This window comes from Gossypium arboreum, chromosome 3, assembly GCF_025698485.1.
Source record: "Gossypium arboreum isolate Shixiya-1 chromosome 3, ASM2569848v2, whole genome shotgun sequence".
Taxonomy (NCBI): Eukaryota; Viridiplantae; Streptophyta; class Magnoliopsida; order Malvales; family Malvaceae; genus Gossypium; species Gossypium arboreum.
In genome coordinates this window covers 9,420,333-9,441,558 of record NC_069072.1, presented here as the reverse complement: position 1 = coordinate 9,441,558, position 21,226 = coordinate 9,420,333, and the positions used below count along the sequence as shown (strand labels likewise).

The following is a 21,226-nucleotide window of genomic DNA, read 5'->3' as shown; positions in this document are numbered from 1 at the left end:
ACCTAAATTGAGTTTTATCTGTATCTGTCTGAGATGCTATGCCTATATATTGAGACTACTATAGGTTGTGTTTTGCTGAGACACCTTAGGTAGTGTAAACTGAAACCATAGTGAGACTTGCTATTCGCGATAACAATTTCCAATTATCGAAACTGTAAACTGATGTGTATAAAACTTCTTAATACAAATTAATTCAATAGTTACAATGAGTGCACGCGGTACTCGTGGACGGGGTACTAGAGGCTGAGGTAGAGGCTATAGAGGGATTCGAGCTGAGTCCTTCGCATCTGATACGATCCCTAATCTGGACACTAGCGAGACGCCAGTGTCACCTGTTACTGAGATTGGTGCTGAGTCTCAGGACCGTGTAGCTGGGGATGACGCACTATCTCAGGCCATGCTGCGAATTTTAGAGAGGGTCGCTGGGGCTAATGTTGGATCTGGAGGCCGTGGGTCAGTTACGGAACGAATCCGGTCGAATGGGGCTAAGATATTTAGGGGCATCACTGGAGTTGCTCCGAGTGTGGCCAAGTATTGGATAAAGGCCATAGAGCGCATAATGGATGACTTGGATTTTACTGATGAGCAGAAGCTCAAGGGGGCTGTGTCTCTGCTTCGCGATGAGGCATACCAGTGGTGGTTGACCATTAAGGAGGGTACTCAGCCTGATAGGTTGACTTGGGATTTATTTAAGACCACCTATCTGAGTAAGTATGTGGAAGCTAGCTACACTGACGCTAGGCAACGTGAGCTTCTGAATCTTACTAAGGGAGACCGTTCAGTGGCCGAGTATTGGATGAAGGCCATAGAGTGCATAATGGATAACTTGGATTTTACTGATGAATAGAAGCTCAAAGGGGCTGTGTCTCTGCTTCGCAATGAGGCATACCAGTGGTGGTTGACCATTAAGGAGGATACTCAGCCTGATAGGTTGACTTGGGATTTATTTAAGACCACCTATATGAGTAAGTATATGGGAGCTAGCTACACTGACACTAGGCAATGTGAGCTTTTGAATCTTACTAAGGGAGACCGTTTAGTGGTCGAGTATGAGGCTGAATTTCTGAGGTTGTGTCGTTATGTGAGGGGCATGGTGACGAATGATTATGAGCGCTATGTTTGATTTGAGGATGGTCTTCGAGATAGTCTGTGAGTTCTGATAGCTCCTCAAAGGGAGCAGGATTTCTCAGTCTTGGTCGAGAAGGCCAAGATAACTGAGGAGGTGAAGCACTCTGAGCGCCAAAATGTGAGAAAGGGAAAATAAAGAGGGATTTTGAGTCTACCGGTTCTGGGATGAGGCCTAAAAAAAAGGCCAGAACTGACGAGCCCATTAGAGTTGGGCCTACTATTGCACCTGCTGGGGTGGCGAGCTGCCAGCTATGTAATAGACGCCATCCAAGCGAGTGTTGGAAATCTACTGGCACTTGTTTGAGGTGTGGATCGACTGAGCATCAAGATAAGGATTGTCCACTGAGGGGTAATCAGATACAAGCTCCGGTTGTTGAGACTGTGCAGCTACAGAGAGGAGTATAGCAGCCACTTAAGGGTCGAGGACAGGCTAGGGGTGGTAACGGTATGGGTCGAGGTCAGAGAACAGCTGGTAGAGGTGCTAGGCCGACCGAGGCGAGGCAGCCTGCACTTGTCTATGTTGCATGTTGTCGTGATGATGGAGATGCTCTAGACGTCATCATAGGTACGTTTTTTATTCTTAATGTACCTTATGTTGCACTGATAGACATAGGTTCTACGTACTCTTATGTTGCATGTTCTATGTCTGAGACTTAGGGGATTCCATATGAGAGCACTTCTAGGGAGATTTCTGTGGTGAGTCCGTTGGGGCAATCCATTAGGGTTAGTAAGTTGTTCAGGGATGTTCCTTTGGAAGTCTATGGTTTGATATTTTTGGCTGATCTGATGATCTTCCGTTTGGGGAGTTCGACCTAATTCTTGGTATAGACTGATTGGTGAAGCATCATGTAAGTCTGGATTGTGCTGAAAAGAAGGTGGTTCTGAGGACTGAGGAGGATAAAAGAGGCAGTCGTGATTGGAGAACGAAGAAATTATCTGAGCAATGTGATATCTGCGTTGGTAGTAGAGAAGCTGGTTGGGATAGAATGTGAAGCATACTTAGCCTACATCAGTGTTTCTGATTCTGTGGACTCTTCGGTGAAGGACATCCGTACTGTGAGGGACTTTCTAGATGTTTTTCCAGAGGAATTACTAGGATTACCTCCAAACTGTGAGGTAGAATTTAAGATTGAGTTGATTCCTGGCATGACTCCGGTGTCTATCGCCCCTTATCGAATGGCATCGAAGAAGCTGGCAGAACTAAAGGCTCAAGTTCAGGAGCTGTTAGATCGTGAGTTTATTCATCCTAGTGTGTCTTCATGGGGAGCACCGGCTTTTTTTGTAAAGAAGAAAAATGGTACAATGAGGATATGTATTGACTACCGTCAATTGAACAAGTTGACAATTAAGAATAAATACCCACTTCCGAGGATAGACGATTTATTTAATTAGTTCAGAGGGGCTTTTGTATTCTCTAAAATTGATTTATGATCAGGATATCATCAGTTGAGAGTAAAGGAGGCCGATGTACATAAGACGGCATTTAGGACTCGGTATGGATATTATGAGTTGCTAGTTATGCCCTTTGGGTTAACTAATGGACCAGCGACATTTATAGACTTAAAGATACGAGTGTTCTAGCCCTACTTAGATCAGTTTGTGGTAGTGTTCATCGACGGCATCTTGGTATACTCTAGAACGGAGGATGAGCACGATAAGCATCTGTGGGTGGTCTTGTAGATTCCCCAGAAGGAACAACTATATGCGAAGTTTAGTAAGTGTGAGTTCTGGCTTGAGAAGTCACATTTCTGGGACATGTAATTTCTGCAGAGGGGATTAGAGTAGATCCTCGTAAGGTTGAGACGATGTTGGATAGGAAATAGCCGAAGAGTGTGTCGGAGGTTTGTCGTTTTTTAGGTCTGGCAGGTTATTATCGATGCTTCGTAAAAGGGTTCTCATTGATCGCTAAGCCATTAACTAAGTTGTTGCGCAAATGAGCTCCTTTTGTTTGGACTGCCATACAGCAGAAGAGCTTCGAGAAGCTCAAAACAGTTTTGACTCAGCTCCAATTCTGATTCAGCCTAAACCCTATAAGGATTTTGTGGTTTACAGTGATGCGTCATATGTGGGTTTGGGCTGCATTTTGATGCAAGACGGTAAAGTAGTTACCTATGAGTCTCGACAGCTGAAGACTCACGAGGCTAATTATCTGACACATGATTTGGAGTTGGCTACAGTTGTCTTTGCATTAAAGATTTGGAAGCACTACATGTCCGGTAATAAGTGTACTATCTACACTGATCACAAGAGCCTCAAGTATCTCCTCACTCAGAAATAGTTAAATCTTAGGCAGCGACAATGGGTTGAGTTGCTTAAGGACTACGACTGCAGTATTGAGTATCACCTTAGAAAGACATATATGGTGGCTGATGCATTAAGCCGTAGGACTGTGGCTGATTTGAGAGCGTTGTTCGCCCAACTGCATCTTTATGACGATGGGAGTCTCTTAGCTGAGTTACAGGTTAGACCAACGTGGCTGGTTCAGATTAAAGATAAGCAGTTAGGATATGAGTCTCTTCAGTTGCGATTTTGTCAAGTTGGGACTAGGACAACCACTGATTTCAGGATTGACAGTGATAGGGTGTTGTGTTTTCGAGATAAGATCTGTGTACCTAATGATAAGAATTTGAAGATATCGATTGTAAGGGAGGCGTATAGTAACCCTTACGCTATGCATCCTGGGGGCAACAAAATGTATAGGGATCTTCGAGAGTTGTACTAGTGGCCAAGGTTGAAACGTGAGGTGACAGACTTTGTTGCTAGTTGTTTGACTTACCAGCAGGTTAAAGCTGAGCATCAGTTACCTTAAGGTTTGCTACAGCCAGTGAAAATACCGATGTGGAAATAGGAGCAAGTAACGATGGACTTCATTAGTGGGTTGCCTCTAACACCTACTAAGAAAGACTCTGTTTAGGTCATCGTGGATCGATTAACCAAGTCTACACATTTCATTCCTGTTAGGATGGACTTCTCCTTGCAAAAGCTGGCTAAGCTCTACATTTTCGAGATAGTGAGGTTGCGTGGGGTTCCTGTTTCGATCATCTCCGATAGGGATCCTCGTTTTACGTCTCGATTTTAGCAGAAACTTTATGAGGCTTTGGGTTATCGTCTGGACTTCAGTATTGCTTTTCATCCTCAGACAGATGGTCAGTCAGAGAAGGTGATTCAGATATTAGAGGACATGCTGAGGGGTTGTGTCATGGATTTCCATGGTAGTTGGGAGGAGTACTTGCCATTGGCAGAGTTCGCTTACAATGACAGCTATCAGTCTAGTATTCAGATGGCACCGTACGAGGCACTTTATGGTCGTAAGTGCCGCACTCCTTTGTGCTGGACTGAGTTAGGTGAGCGACGTATTCTAGGTCCAGAGTTAGTATCAGAGACTGAGGATGAGGTCCACTTGATTTGGGATCGACTGGAAGCGGCTTCTGATAGACAGAAGTCCTATGTGGATTTGAAAAGGAAGGACATCGAGTATTCTGTGGGAGACATGGTTTTTCTGAAGGTCTCGCCACGGAAAAAGGTTTTGAAGTTCAATCGTAAGGGCAAGTTGAGTCCTCGATTTTTTGGGCCGTACCGGATTCTGAAGCGAGTAGGGCCAGTCACATATCAGTTGGAGCTACCTTCAGAGTTGGATCGTATTCATGACGTATTCCATGTATCGATGTTGAGACGGTATCGCTTTGATCCTACGCACATTGTGCCTGTGGAAGAGATTGAGGTTAGACCAGATCTGACATTCGAGGAGGAGCCGATTTAGATTTTGGATCGCGACGTTAGGGTACTGCGTAAGAAGTCTATTCCCTTAGTGAAGGTGCTGTGGCGGAATCATAGCACTGAGGAGGCTACATGGGAGCCGGAGGATTCGATGCGTCACCAATATCCTCACCTTTTCTGATCAGGTAAAATTCGTGGATGAATTTTCTTTAAGTGGTGGAGTTGTAACGCCCCAAATTTTTTATTTTTGGCTTTTGGCAGTTTTTCGGCTTGGGAAGTGTCTGAATTAATGGTTAATGTTATTTCTGTCTTAAATATGTGTTGGGTTAAATAACTTTGAGCTCTGGGTGTGTCAGGGAAATCCTAAGTTCAAGCTATAATTTGGGCTAAATTTGGGTTTTATTGGAATAAAGCCTGACTTGAGATCAGTGGGCTTTTAAGGAGTTGCTGGTAAAGACTTAACAGAATGAGCCTGCTGGTCTAGTGGTTAAGTGGCAAGGGATGATGCCTAGGGTCAGGGGTTTGATTCCCTGTGGTAGCGATGGGATTATTTTTGCTACAAGTTCTAGTAAGCGATGGGCTTTAGTAAATTCTGAGTTGTGGGCTTAAGAAAAAACCTAGGGTTTTCTTCTTTTCCTCTTTTCTGTCAATAGTTGCTTTCTCTGCCATTTTTTTTCTCAATTTCCCTTGTGCCAAAAATTCTCTGCTTCCTTTCCTTTCTCCTTGGTTTTGCTTTTCTTTTTCGATAAGCTTAGGTGTGTTCAAGCGGTTCTGCCAATTCGGTAAGTAGCGTTTAAATTAAGTTAAGTGTTTTCTGTTGGAGATTGTTAAGAGTGACTTTGGTTGCTATTTAGGGAGTAATCAAGGCTCGGTAGATCAGTAATTGAGTTCTTAGCAAATGATGAAATACCATTCTTCATCGAAGGTAAGTAGATCTCGCATTTCAGGATTTGTTCATTCTTAGGTAAAATGATTTAAGTGATTGATTTGGGCTCGGTTTTGCAATCTTAGGCATTGGACTGCTCGTGGTTGGATTAGCAGCGAAAATAAACTAGGTGTGTACTCCGATTGCACAGAAAATGAGTTTTGACGAAAGTCAAAAAACCAGTCTGTTGACGCCACACGGGCATGTGGTCTGCCCATGTGGTAGCTTGCATCGCGAGACACAGGCGTGTGACAGATGAGCCAGCCCGTGCGCGCACCATACGGGCGCGATTAATATGGGCGTGTGAGGTAGGCGAGGCCGCGTGCGAGGCACGGGCTCGACCATTTGGGTCGTGCAGGCCGCAGGGGCGTGTAGGTCACACGGATGACCCACACGGGCGAGTGGGTCTTGGGCTAGGACGTGTGATCCACACGGGCAAGGCTAATTTGGGTCTTGTGGGCCCACACGCCTAGGGCACACAGGCGTGTGAGCCCAATTTTCCTTAAATGTTCTGTAAGGTTGTACGGGTTGCCTTAGTCGACTGTGACCTGCCTGTAAGGTCAGTAAGCCTTTTTTTTATCCCATACTGTGAATAATTTTTGTGTTGTATGTAAAACATGTTACGACAAGCATGTATATCTGTCTGATTTCGTATATTTGTTCTGCTATGATATGATCTGATTTCTGCATGAAAGCATGCCACGATATTCATGATGCATTGTATTGGGTTGGGTTGTTGTGAAGAGAAGGAAGTCTGAGAGGCGATTAGCCTATTACCAGGCAGCTACGCTACATATATCTGTTATGTACTGTTTTACAGTACCACTTGGTGTGTAGGGCTGGATCGGTCGATTTTATCCCCATACGTGGTGTGTAGGGCTGGGTGGGTCGATTTTATCCCCACATGATGTGTTAGGTTGGACGGAGACAATGTGCAGGGTTAGTGGACATGATTTCTATTGTCTGATATCTGATCTGGTCTGCATGCGACATCAGTATGGCTAAGGCCGAATATCTGTATCCTGTTATCTGCTTGTATGCATGCTGTTTGTGGGGATGTACACACTGAGTTTGCGAAAACTCACCCCTTTATTTATTTTATGTCAAGTAATCCTCAGCAATAGATGGATCGGTGTGGCGGAGGGCTCGATTGTGACCACTGTTAGACTCGTGGATTTTTTAGTAACGTTTATTTCATCTGTTCAATTGTTTTTCCTATATTTGTTTTGGGATTTAATTTTTGGACTTGAGCTATTTGTTTTGGGTTTATTTTGGGGTTGTTAAATTGTCAAGTTGTTGATTTACGAATTATTAATGTTTTAGCTTCCGCGTAAAAGAACGATTTTCAAATAATTAATGGAGTAAGGATTTCCCGATTTAAGTAAAGATAATAATCTGAATGATTTTAACTTACTAAGCTTTTATAAAAGCACTCTCATGTAACGCCGCCAGATTCGGCCATAACGTCTGGGCCGGGTTTGGGGTGTTACAATCTCTGTTTGAATGTAATGACCCAAAATTCACGGGCATCGAAAAAGTGCAATATCGGGCATCTGTCTTAGTAAACTGAATTAGTAAATAATTATTAGGAGTAATTATGAGTCTATTAGTGACCTTAATTAAGTTTTAATTAGGTGAATTTAGCTTAATTAATAGTAATTAGGAAAAATGACTAAATTGAATAAGGGATAAAAGTCTAATTATAGATTAAAAGGAAATAACAAGGACCAAATAAGAAATTAAGCCTATTTAGGAAGATGAGGCGGCAAAATGGAGTAAAAATCTAAGATTTTTACAAACAATGATTATATATAAATATTTAATTTAGTTATAAAATTTTATTAAATCAATTTTAAATAATTAGATTTTTATATGATAAATAAAGTATGCTTTTGACAAGTGGATGGTGATAAAATATACAAGTGTAATAATAATATGTATACAATTGTAACATAAATATTTAATTACTTTTTATTTAAGTAAATAGATATTTATTACTTATTATTATTAAGTTAAAAGATATTTATTAATTAAATAATTATATTATAAGATTTTTATGTGATAAATAAATTAAATGGTGACAAGTGTATTAATAAAAATACATACATTTGTAATATATGCAATAATTATTTAATAGATATTTATTAAATTATTGTAGATATTATTATTATTATTATTATTGATATTATACTATTAAATAAATTAAATAATGACAAATGTATGGTGATGAGACCATACATTTGTAATAAATATAAATATGTACACTTGTTATATAATTATTAATTTACTTAATATTAAAGTAAAAGATATTTTAATATATGATATTAATATCATATTATGTTAATAAAATAATAAAGCATAAAAGAAATAAGAAACAAAGATAGAAAAGAAGAACATAATAGCAACGGGAAAGAAAAGAAGAAAAGGAAAAACTAGGGTTTGGGAGCTTTAAGCTTTAATAGGTAAGTTAATTAAGTCATTTTCTTTTAATTTTGATGTTTTAGAAGTTTTAAAATAAAGTTTTGTAGAAATTAAGTTGAGATTTTGAAAGTTCTTAGGTTTATTAGTATAGTTCACGTTGAACAAATGATTTTAGGAATTAAATTGATAGAATTCTTATTTAGAATTGATTAAAGGATTAAATTGTAAAGTAAGCTATAAGTTTTGTGTTTGAAGGACTAAATTGAAAGAAATTTAAAATTAGGGTTTTATCATGAACATTGGATATTTATGTTGAATATGATAAGAAATTGAGTAGAAATAAAATATGAATTGAGTTAGAAAAGTAAGTGAACTTAGTTAGGATCAAATTGAAAATAAGGTAGAAATTGAATAGAAATTCAATTATTCAATATAAATTAGTGTTGTATTAATAGTATAAATTATTTTAATTTTCGTAGCTAGCAAAAAACCCAAGGCATCGGCATCAAAAGGAAAAGAAAAGGTTATCGAGGAGTAATCAAGCAAATCACAGTTTGTATTACTATAATTCAAATCTATTTATTATTAATTGTTATATTTTAATTAAAATGCATGGTAAGTAAAATTAGGTAAGCAATTGAAATGATAATATTGATTTGAATAAAATTGATTCAAAAATGTTTATGACTATTGAAATTGAATGTGAACAAATTGAAAATTAAAAGTGATTTGAATTAAGTAATTGAATTATGAATTATGTGAATACTTGAAAGTATATTGATTGGAAACTAAGAGAGATTTTGTAACACCCTAGACCCGGCCTAGACGTTACGGTCGAATCTGATGTGCCACATCATTTGCCCGAAAACCCGAAAAGCTTATGATGATAAGTTGGTTGTCGAAAAAGCCTTTAAAGATTAAGAGCTAGAGTATGCCTATTGTTTCATGCTATTTAAAATGTGTATAGTTTTCATGACGTTTATTATTATTGGAATTGATATTTATAGGTTCGATTTTAGAAATCGTTGTTATTTTGAAAACCCGTAATTCCTACTCTAGCAGTTTATAGATATTAAATCATAGCCGATAAAAGTTAAAAATCTCCCAATGGCCTTATTACATAACAAAACTCATAAATGATTTCTATAAGCGAATAAACCATAATCAAGTCTTTTGAGTTCGTGTGGCCGTCTCCGAGTCCTTCGCAGCTCCAAATCATCTAAGCTCAGGGATTACCTACACAATTAGAAACAGGGTGAGTTTACGAAAACTCAGTGTGTAACCCCCTTTGTAACACCCCTTACCCGTATCTAAGGCTGGAACAGAGTACGAGGCATTACCAGACTTAACAATACACATAGACGAAAACCGGGCCATAAAATTTCATTTAATTCAAAACTTTTCGAACACATGCATAACAAACAAAGCTAACTATATCATCACATCAAAACATAGGACATGGCACGATTAATTAAACTTATAAACCATAATGGATAAGGACTACATCTCATGATCATATACGATAACTCAATGCAGACTGATATGTATAGTCAAAATCATAATAAAAATACATATCACAAACCAACTTCCTATACATGCCACTCACTTGATATTTCTAATATTTGATTTAATTCTCCCAAAATGACAGTTTGATAGTGTGATTTTGCCTCCGATGATCTCCAACCCCGAGCCGACCTGCCAATACTAAAGAAATGGTAGAGAATGGGTAAGCTTTACGCTTAGTAAGTTCATATTAAAATAATAAGCAATTACTACCACGCTTTTCAAGATAAAATACTATAATTGTACAATTACACATGTTCAGGTTAAGTTGTGTTATCGAGTTACAATTACTAAATCATTCATATCTGAAGATACAAAACTCAAAATTTAGTTTTGTTAATTTTCCTTGAAACTAGATTCATATATCTTTCTCCCATAAAATTTCCAGAATTTTGGTTTAGCCAATTAGTAAAGTTTATTCATTAAAATTTCCCTGTTTGAGGTACGACTACTCGACCCCACATGCACTCTGAACCAAATGTCTCCTGTACAGAATTTCAACGACCATTCTGTTTATTTCCCTTAAAATTAGACTCAATAAGGAATCTATGCATGTAAGGTATGACTCTTAATAATTTTTGTACAATTTATGGTGAATTTCTAAATTCAAAATAGGGGATCTCGAATTTATTCGACATCGTCTCACAAAATTATAATATCACATAATATATAACTCTTTTGCTCTCCTTGTTTCTTTTATATGAAAATAGACTCATTAATATTTAATTCCATAATTTTTAAATTAAATTCAACTTACACAATATTTGGTAAATTTTCAAAGTCATGCCTTCTTTGTTCAACACTGTTTTACTACTAAAGTTCACTTTTACACAATTCACTTAATCCATTCCATTTTACCGAGGTTCGCTCAAATATCGAGCATATTGCTCATAAATTCAAATAAACATATACTTGCACTTGTTCATCACATAATCACTTTCACATGTATTTTCATTTAATCGATTTCCTGTTGAACTCATCAGAATAATAACAGATACACAATTGCCTGCCATTTTCCCATTTCCACACTTGTAGCCGAAGCTATCTGGTATGCATAGTAGCCTGCACTTAGTACTACACATGCGACCAATAATCTGGTACACGTAGTAGCCTGCACTTAGTACTACACACGTGACCTCACAATAGTTCATTTGTATCGTTTCTATTCTAAAGGTTCAACCGGGAAATTCCTTACTTTTCAACATTTTACTAAATTGTCTGTAATCAATTTAAATTCATAAATTACATCAAATAACCATTTGATAGGCAGCAACATTTCATATGATATCAAAATATAATAACATAAAAAGAATCGATAGATTATTTATATACGAACTTACTCGAAGTGTCGATCTCACTATCCATAGTACCAATTGTCCATTCATAGTATAATAAGACACAACTCAAATATCAAATCAACTTTTAAGAATTTACATAACATCACTTGTCATGTATCATCATTTTCTTGCATTTCATGTAACATTCTTTCATGTCATATTTCCACATCATAAACACCATTCCATCAACTTTTCCAATATATTAAATCATACAATATATGCAATAATAGTAAGAAATATAATTCAAACATAACATTGCATTATTATTATCATACGAACTTACCTCGATCCAGAAACGACAATTTACCATTTTAGTCCATAACCTTGTATTTTCCCGATTTAAGCCTGAATCTCGATTTCTTTCATCTATAATATCACATTTAGCCTAATAATTAGTCACACTATTCATACGGGTCCAAAAATCATATTTTTACAAATTTTCATTTTGACCCCTAAACTTTTGCATATTTGCACTTTTGCCCCAAGGTTCGGAAATTAAACTTCATCCTATTTTCTTATGTTTTATGGCATGCTGATCATTTTTCCCTTCTATGGAAACATCAAATTCTCACTCTAACATGTACTTATGACTATTAGGTATTTTTACCGATTAAGCCCTTTTACTCGTTTTCACTTAAAATCGAGTAGCACAAGTTGTCTAACATAATTTAAAACCTCATAATCTATCATAAAACACCAAAATACACAAATTTCACCTATGAGTATTTTTCCAAATATGAACCCTAGATTGAATTATTGCTAGCATAAGCTAAATCAAGTTACCAGGACTCCAAAAACGTAAAAATCATTAAAAATGAGGCTAGAACGGACTTACAATCGAGCTTGGAAGCTTGGAAATCCTAGCCGTGGATTCTCCCTTGGTATACACGTCCATGTTGAAGAAGATGAACAAAATTGGCTTTTAATTTTGTATTTTAATTCATTTTACCCCTAAATGACCAAAATGCCCTTTTTACTAAACTTTCCAAAAATTCCATCCATGTCCAATTTTTGTCCATAAACTTAAAAATTGGTCAAATTTCTATTTAATACCTCCTAATTAATATTTCAAACCAATTTCATACTAGGAACTTATAGAATGTAAGTTTTGCAACTTATTCAATTTAGTCCCTAACTTCAAATTAAGCACTTTATGCATAGAATTTCTTCACGAAATTTTCACACAATCATGCAATCATATCATAGACCCTCAATAATCATAAAATAATTATTTCTATCTAAGATTTATGGTCTTGAAACCACTATTCTGATTAGGCCCTAATTCGGGATATTACAACTCTCCCCCCTTTAGGGATTTTCGTCCCCGAAAATCTTACCGGAAAAGTAGTCTTCACTTAGATTCCTCAATTTCATATTCAGTGCTGAAGAAATTTCACTCAGGCGGTGCCTCCAATATATCTCTTTAATTTCTCATATATTCTGAAAGCTTACGGACTCATCTCTTAATTGTTCTTAAATTTTCAACCCTTCTCCGTTTCCCTTGTCATCTTGACATAAAACCAGATCTCAATTTAGTTAATGGAGACTAAAATTCCAAGAAATCCAACAATCAAAGGGACCTACACTCTTCCAAAATAATCATACAGTTTTTTATCATCAATAAATCACAATCCAATAACATCTTAAACAAATTACAATACACGTCATTACTTTCTGAATGAATAGGCAAATTTTCACTGTGAGCTTCATACAATTCATTCTGTATAAGCCTCAGAATAATAATAATAATACCATGAATCAGATCCAATCTGAAATTCAACATCAGAAGTCGATCCTCACTGTACTCTTTTAGTTTACTACTCACTATCACATTTTCCTCTTTCTGCTACGGAAATAATTCTGATATAGCCTCGACAATAATCCTTTCTCATTTTCATCCTAATATCAATACTGGCAGAGATAACTCTAGTAGATCCTGATGCTCGTCTTTAACCTCATTAACAACTCAGATTTTCCGTGGCATCGAATGCTCTAAACTATTTCATTACCTTATTGTCTTGAAACACATTACAATTCATACAGATTGAACACTCGAGTCGATCTTAATCACCAGTGAATGACATTTCAAGTAATTCCTTTCTTCTAGTTACAAAACAATTCATCATACCATCCTTTACTATTCATTCCTTACGTTAATCAAAACCATCTCAATTGCATTAGCTCAAGTAACCAAAATATCTCAATTGAAGATATCAACTATAATTGACTTACTTAAGAGAAGTAATCCACCATACCGATTGAAACTCGCCCTTTTATCACTTATGCCTTTACTGTTGTCAAACCTTACACGAAAATTAGAAAAATCCCAATACTGGAATCACCACATTACCCAAATCAAATCAGAAGTATAGTCATACTTGACATGATTATCATGACCTGAAGAATGCACTTCAAACATGAGTCATAATTGACAAATTACGGAATAAAGATAACAAGAAAACTGAATAAAGAAATCCAAGATAGAAAAACCCAGAATAAAGAAATCAGAATAAAGAAACCCAAGATACGGTACTATGCCGGAAAATAGAAAACCAAACTCATAGGAAAATATAGAAGATCCCGATAATTCCTCAGAGAAAAGAAATCCAGTAGAAAACATCATTTAATCTCACTGGAATCAAATGCAACAAGAACAATGTATCTTCCCATATATATACATATCAAATGGAGCATCAAGTAGAAGAAACAGAATCATAGTATCATACATATTCTCTCACCAATTTTTTATCAGGCAGAATATAATGGAATGCCCGAAGGAATAGAGTAATACAAATTATAAACCAATCAGGCTACCAATGTTTTCGTCTAACATCAAGATTAAAAAACATCCCCATATAACAAAAATTTCTTCAAAAGATCAATAACGATAGAAATATTTCTAGGAACGGATAAACACATAGAACATCTTAGAAGAAACTACTAAAATCTGTCTAGCCGTAACTGTCACGCTCAGATATTACACATTTCAGATATCATTTCCCCAACTATTTCTGCCATCACAAATTTCATATTTCTTTTCACTAAAGAAGACTAGTTCTGAATAAATTTTGATTTTCACTTTTCTCGACCTTGTACCTTAGTAATTCGATTTATCAAAATAAATTTCTTCTCTAATTGGAACAGTGCATAACTCTAATAATCCTTATGCCAATTTGATACTTTTCTAGCTTTGACTCTACTTATCAACTCATTCTTCAATCTCTAATCATATTTATAATTATTCTAGCACTGAACTCTTTGGTTTCTCAACCGGAAACTTATTCAGTACAAATCTCATGAAATTCCATTATAAAACACCACTTTGGTAAGGGGGAAGGGGTCGTCGGGCCTCTAACTCAACTCTCATATACATATACATATACATGTAACACAGTTTTCATCATAGCAATCATATCTCAATCATGTCATTCATTTCGAGTAACTAGCATTCATATTGGTTTAATGCCCACATTCCAGTTATCTCATTTAGTCAAGTATAATTATACATGCATCCTATGTTTTCTGGATTGCTTGACTTATCCATTCATCTACTTGAACAAATCATACTCATGACATCATATAAGGGTTAAACAAACATAGATATTTGCATCACAATCGCAACTTTCATTTCGTGCATCATCATATACATATCATTACAATCACATAATTCAGTCCATACAATTTAACATAGATAAATTCATTTCATTATAATCATTTATCTCATAAAAAAATATCATTGGCATTCATCAACATTCAACGTTCAATCAAGGCAATGACATTTTCATTCATATCATGATATTAGGAACTTTTACTCATACCTCTACGAATTTCTATTTATCCCGTTCATCTTATCAAGTAAGTCAAATACACTACATCATATGAGCATCAAGCAAGTATAGATATTTATCACAACATGACCTTTCATCTCACGTGTTATCACTTATATATATCATAAATTTTTATTCATACTTTTCTAAATTGAGACTCATCATAATCATAATTTTATTCAAACACCTTCGTATCACATTGAACATGGTCAATGCAGCACGGTTAGAGAGTACCTCTGTCTAAACAAGACGGTGCTCATACGCGTCGGGAGACATCACACTATCACAGATCAGTGGCATGTATAGCTGGACTTTTACACATGTTAGGTTAGTCCGAGAACCTCTGATACCACTAAATGTAACACCCTTACCCGTATCCAAGGCTGGAACAGAGTATCAGGCATTACCAGACTTAACAATACACATAGACGAAAACTGGGCCATAAAATTTCATTTAATTCAAAACTTTTTTAACACATGCATAACAAACAAAGCTAACTATATCATCAGATACAAACATAGGACATGTCACGATTAATTAAACTTATAAACCATAATGGATAAGGACTACATCTCATGATCATATACGATAACTCAATGCAGACTGATACGTATGGTCAACATCATAATAAAAATACATATCACAAACCAACTTCCTGTACATACCACTCACTTGATATTTCTAATATTTGAATTAATTCTCCCAAAATGATAGTTTGATAGTGTGATTTTGCCTCCGATGATTCCAACCCCGAGCCGACCTGCCAATACTAAAGAAATGGAGAGGATGGGTAAGTTTTACGTTTAGTAAGTTCATATGAGAATAATAAGCAATTACTACCACGCTTTTCAAGATAAAATACTATAATTGTACAATTACACATGTTCAGTTAAAATTTGTGTTATCGAGTTACGATTACTAAATCATTCATATCTGAAGCTAAAAATTCCAAATTTAGTTTCGTTAATTTTCCTTGAAACTATATTCATATATATTTCTCCCATAAAATTTCCAGAATTTTTGGTTTAGCCAATTAGTACAGTTTATTCATTAACATTTCCCCTATTTCAGGGTATGACTACTCTGACCCCTATCTACTACAAACCAAATTTCTCCCTGTAAAGAATTTCAACGAAAATTTTGTTTGTTTCCCTTAAAAATAGACTCAACAAAGAATCCATGCATGTAAGGTATGACTCTTAATAATTTTTGTACAATATCTCAAATTTATTCTAACACTGTCTCACAAAAATTATAATATCACATAATATATAACTCTTTTGCTTCCCCTGTTTCTTTTATATAAAAATAGACTCATTAATATTTAATTCCATAATTTTTTTAAATTTAATTCAACTTATACAATTTTTGGTAAATTTTCAAAGTCATGCACTACTGCTGTTCAACACTATTTTACTACTAAAGTTCACTTTTACACAATTCACTTAATCCATTCCATTTTACCGAGGTTCACTCAAATATCGAGCATATTGCTCATAAATTCAAATAAACATATACTTGCACTTGGTCATCACATAATCACTTTCACATGTATTTTCATTTAATTGATTTCTCGTTGAACTCATCGGAATAATAACAGATACACAATTGCCTGCACATTTTCCCATTTCCACACTTGTAGCCGAAGCTATCTGGTAAGCATAGTAGTCTGTACTTAGTACTACACATGCGACCAATAATCTGGTACACGTAGTAGCCTGCACTTAGTACTACACACGTGACCTCACAATAGTTCATTTGTATCGTTTCTATTCCGAAGGTTCAACCGGGAAATTCATCACTTTTCAACATTTTACTAAATTGTCCGTAATCAATTTAAATTCATAACTTACATCAAACAACCATTTGATAGGCAGCCACATTTCATATGATATCAAAATATAATAACATAAAAAGAATCGATAGATTATTTATGTACGAACTTACTCGAAGTGTCGATCTCACTATCCATAGTACCAATTGTCCATTCATAGTATAATAAGACACAACTCAAATATCAAATCAACTTTTAAGAATTTACATAACATATATCACATATTTCATATATCACTTGTCATGTATCATCAATTTCTTGCATTTCATGTAACATTCTTTCATGTCATATTTCCACATCATAAACACCATTCCATCAACTTTTCCAATATATTAAATCATACAATATATGCAATAATAGTAAGAAATATAATTCAAACATAACATTGCATTATTATTATCATACGAACTTACCTCGATCTAGAAACGACAATTTACCATTTTAGTCCATAACATTGTATTTTCCCGATTTAAGCCTGAATCTCGATTTCCTTCATCTATAATATCACATTTAGCCTAATAATTAGTCACACTATTCATACGGGTCCAAAAATCATATTTTTACAAATTTTCATTTTGACCCCTAAACTTTTGCATATTTGCACTTTTGCCCCAAGGTCCGGAAATTAAACTTCATCCTATTTTCTTATGTTTTGTGACATGCTGATCATTTTTCCCTTCTATGGCAACATCAAATTCTCACTCTAACATGTACTTATGACTATTAGGTATTTTTACCGATTAAGCTATTTTACTCGTTTTCACTTAAAACCAAGTAGCACAAGTTGTCTTACATAATTTAAAACCTCATAATCTACCATAAAACACCAAAATACACAAATTTCACCTATGAGTATTTTTCCAAATATGAACCCTAGGTTGAATTATTGCTAGCATAAGTTAAATCAAGTTACCGGGACTCCAAAAACGTAAAAATCATTAAAAACGAGGCTAGAACGGACTTACAATCGAGCTTGGAATCTTGAAAGCCCTAGCCATGGAGTTTCCCTTGGTATACATGTCCATGGTGAAGAAGATGAACAAAATTGGCTTTTAATTTTGTATTTTAATTCATTTTACCCCTAAATGACCAAAATGCCCTTTTTACTAAACTTTCCAAAAATTTCATCCATGTCCAATTTTTGTCCATAAACTTAGAAATTGGTCAAATTGCTATTTAAGACCTCCTAATTAATATTTCAAACCAATTTCATACTAGAAACTTCTAGAATGCAATTTTTGCAACTTATTCAATTTAGTCCCTAACTTCAAATTAAGCACTTTATGCATAGAATTTCTTCACGAAATTTTCACACAATCATGCAATCATATCATAGACCCTCAATAATCATAAAATAATTATTTCTATCTAAGATTTATGGTCTTGAAACCACTATTCTGATTAGGCCCTAATTCGGGATATTACACCCTTACCAGAGTAACAGTCTATATACAGAACAGAACAGTTTGGGCCTTAGCCCTATTCAGTAACAATGCAGTCTGGGCCTAAGCCCTACACAATAGTCCAACACACATATGCAACCCATCCCAATCCAACCATCACACCTCCCGTACCAACCGTCACACCATGTGAGGATTAAATCGACCCACCCACCTAGCACACCAGCATCGCAGCCAGGCTGCTATAGGTAACGTAGCAAAGCTGCTAGTAGTAATAAGCGCGGCATAGCTACTAATGTCAATATGTCGCAAGGCCACTAGTACAGTACTTCCTCCGAATTAAAATCCCAATGCCAATGCAGAATGTCATAAATAATACATGTATGCAGTGCCATACTCAAAACCAGTCATATCAATGTCATACACCTGCCAATTAACCTATTACTGGGGTATCAAGGTCATTTCGTTAGTTAGGGGTAAAGTAGCAATTTTACCCTTTGGGGGTAATTTAGTTATTTAACCAATTTTTAGGGTCTCGATACCGAAAACGACCCTTCAGAAGGTCTACGGTCGTCTTGAACGACTCAGACGACCAATAAGGAAAAAACAGTGCAAATGGGCCCAATGCCCTATACTTGGCCCAACAAGGCCCATAACGGCCCTAGTCCATGAAATGCACGTAACGGTCTTATAGTCCACTGCCCATAATATGTGGATTTGGTTCACCCCACGAGCGACCGCACGCTCGCAAAGCCTCAAAAGCTAAAGTTTTGGCTTTTCAGCTTTTGCCGATCTACAACAGCCTTGGTGTGGTTACACACCTATATTCATCTTTGGACACAGCGTAAGATTGGGTGTATGACTACACACATTGATTTGCGAAAGCAATAGAATCCCCTATGAGTCCAAGGCCTACAATCAATCCAACATTCAGTTAGTCTCCACCACATTCAATCGTAACAACTACTCTTAAACCAACCCTCCTACTTACCTTGATCGCAGAGAAGGTGACCAACTGAATCTAGATTAACTAGGGTTGATCTCAAGTATCTTAGCCCTTAACTGCACACACGACAGTTTAACAAATAAAAACAAATACAAATAACCTAATGCTCCTAAAGATAACACTCTTAAAACGAGTAATAATCGGCCTACCTAAATGTTGGAAGACAGGATTCCGATGGCTCAAGAACGTTCTGCGCCCTTCGTTCCTCAGTGATAACTGAACCCCGCCAACATACATCATAGAAAAAGAAGTCACCACTCGACAAAAATAGAGGACTAAGAGAAAGGAATATTCGGCTTAGAGAGAAAAATAATTATAATAAAAGAAACAAGGTTAACAGTCACCACACGACATACTTACCACTAACAGAGAGGCACCGAATTCGCTCAATCAAACTAACCAGGCAACACAGAATTTAAAAGATGAATAAAAGAAATAAGGGAAAGATTCGACAGAGAGAAAGGATATTCAGCTAACACAGAGACAACCCAAACGAGATGGACCAGATGATTAAATGGTATTCGGCCAAAGTTCTTAAAGGTAGAAGTGCAATAGAGATGCGACGAAAAAAGGGTTTGAGAGTAAGTAGAAGGAAAAGAGAATTTCAGCACAGTGTTGAGTGTAAACTAGGGTAGTGTTTAGTCAGGGACTTAGAAGAGAAAAAAGAAAGAAAAGGTTTTACCAATCGGCACAAAATGAAACAAAGATTTCGGCTTTTCCCGAAAGGCATACAAAGAAATCGGCAGAGGAGAATAATACTCAAAGTGACCAATAAGAGCAAAAAAAACAATAGCCAAAGGAGAGTCCGGCCCCTACTCCCTACCCAAATGCCGAAAATACACTCCCCAAACCCCTTAGTCGAATTTGTACCCTCACACACTCCCATACGGCTACAAACTCCTTCCCATTTCAAATTCCATGATAATCTCCAAGATTTTCTCCCCTTATCCCTCCATAACAACGTTCAAGACCCATTCAAACACTCCCCCGATAGAGTTTCAATCCACTACTAACTCTTTCCATCCCAAGCAGCAAAAGTAACATCTTTTACCTTCTATGAGATTCGAACCCCAGTCTTCTCATCTGTCAGAACACGCCACATGCCTCCAAGCCACAAAGCTTTTTGTGATAACAAACAAACACAATTATTAATAAAGCCCAGGTGCCAATGTTCAAGTTCTTTTCCAAGAAAAAAAACAAAAATTTTTCAAAAGCCAGAACCAAAACCCAGGCCTTCCCAAACCCCCCTAAACACGCCCAAATCATTAAACCACCACACCAGACATGCAATTTGTGCCAAACCCGGTGAAATTATAAACCCTAAATTTTTAGGGCGTTACAGATTTGAATTGAATCAAATTAAATTGAATGAAAAAAATATGTGAGTATTTGAAATGTATATTGATTGAAAAGTAATTAGTGGTTTGAATTTGATTGGAAAATGAATTAAAAAGATGAATTAAAAAAATGAATTAAATTATGAATATGTGTGAATATGTGTGAATATGTGAAGTGGGATTGAATTGAAAGTGAATTTGAAATAGAAAAATGATTTGAATATCCTATTAACTAGTCAGGCTGAGTCGGATATAGTTGGCATGTCATAGGATTGGAAGAGTACGGGAATTTATCGGCATTACCGATCACGCACTTCATGTGTCATATTCAGGCACTTTATGTGTCGTTTTAGGCACCTCGTATGTCGTTTCAGGCACTTTTTGTGTCGTATACTACTTCTGATGTATTGATTAGGTACTGAGTACCATTTTAGGCACAATGTACCGTATGGTGTGTTTGGTTGGAATCCGTGTATCCGCCAAGGTCCGGGTTTGTTAATAGGGTGAATAACTTAAATTGGAAAATTAAATAAATTTGATTGATCGTACAATTAAAAATATGAGAAAGAAATTATGAGTTGAATTGTGAATTGAATTGAAATGTGAGATTTAAAGCATGAACTTAAGGTTCATGAATTTGCTAAAATTTTGAATTATTGATAGTGAAATCAATTGAATAAATGAAACGAGAAAATCAAATGCATTTGATCGATTGAATAATTGAAAGTAT

General features: G+C 36.1%; 1 protein-coding gene across 1 annotated transcript; it reads left to right on the top strand.

The window, feature by feature from the left end:
• The first annotated feature begins 205 nt into the window (after nt 1–205).
• On the top strand, nt 206–847 carry LOC108484824 (uncharacterized). Its single transcript, XM_017788718.1, has 2 exons — nt 206–233; nt 327–847. The coding sequence occupies exons 1-2, from the start codon at nt 206–208 to the stop codon at nt 845–847; spliced, it is 549 nt and encodes a 182-aa protein (XP_017644207.1).
• The last annotated feature ends 20,379 nt before the right edge of the window (nt 848–21,226 follow it).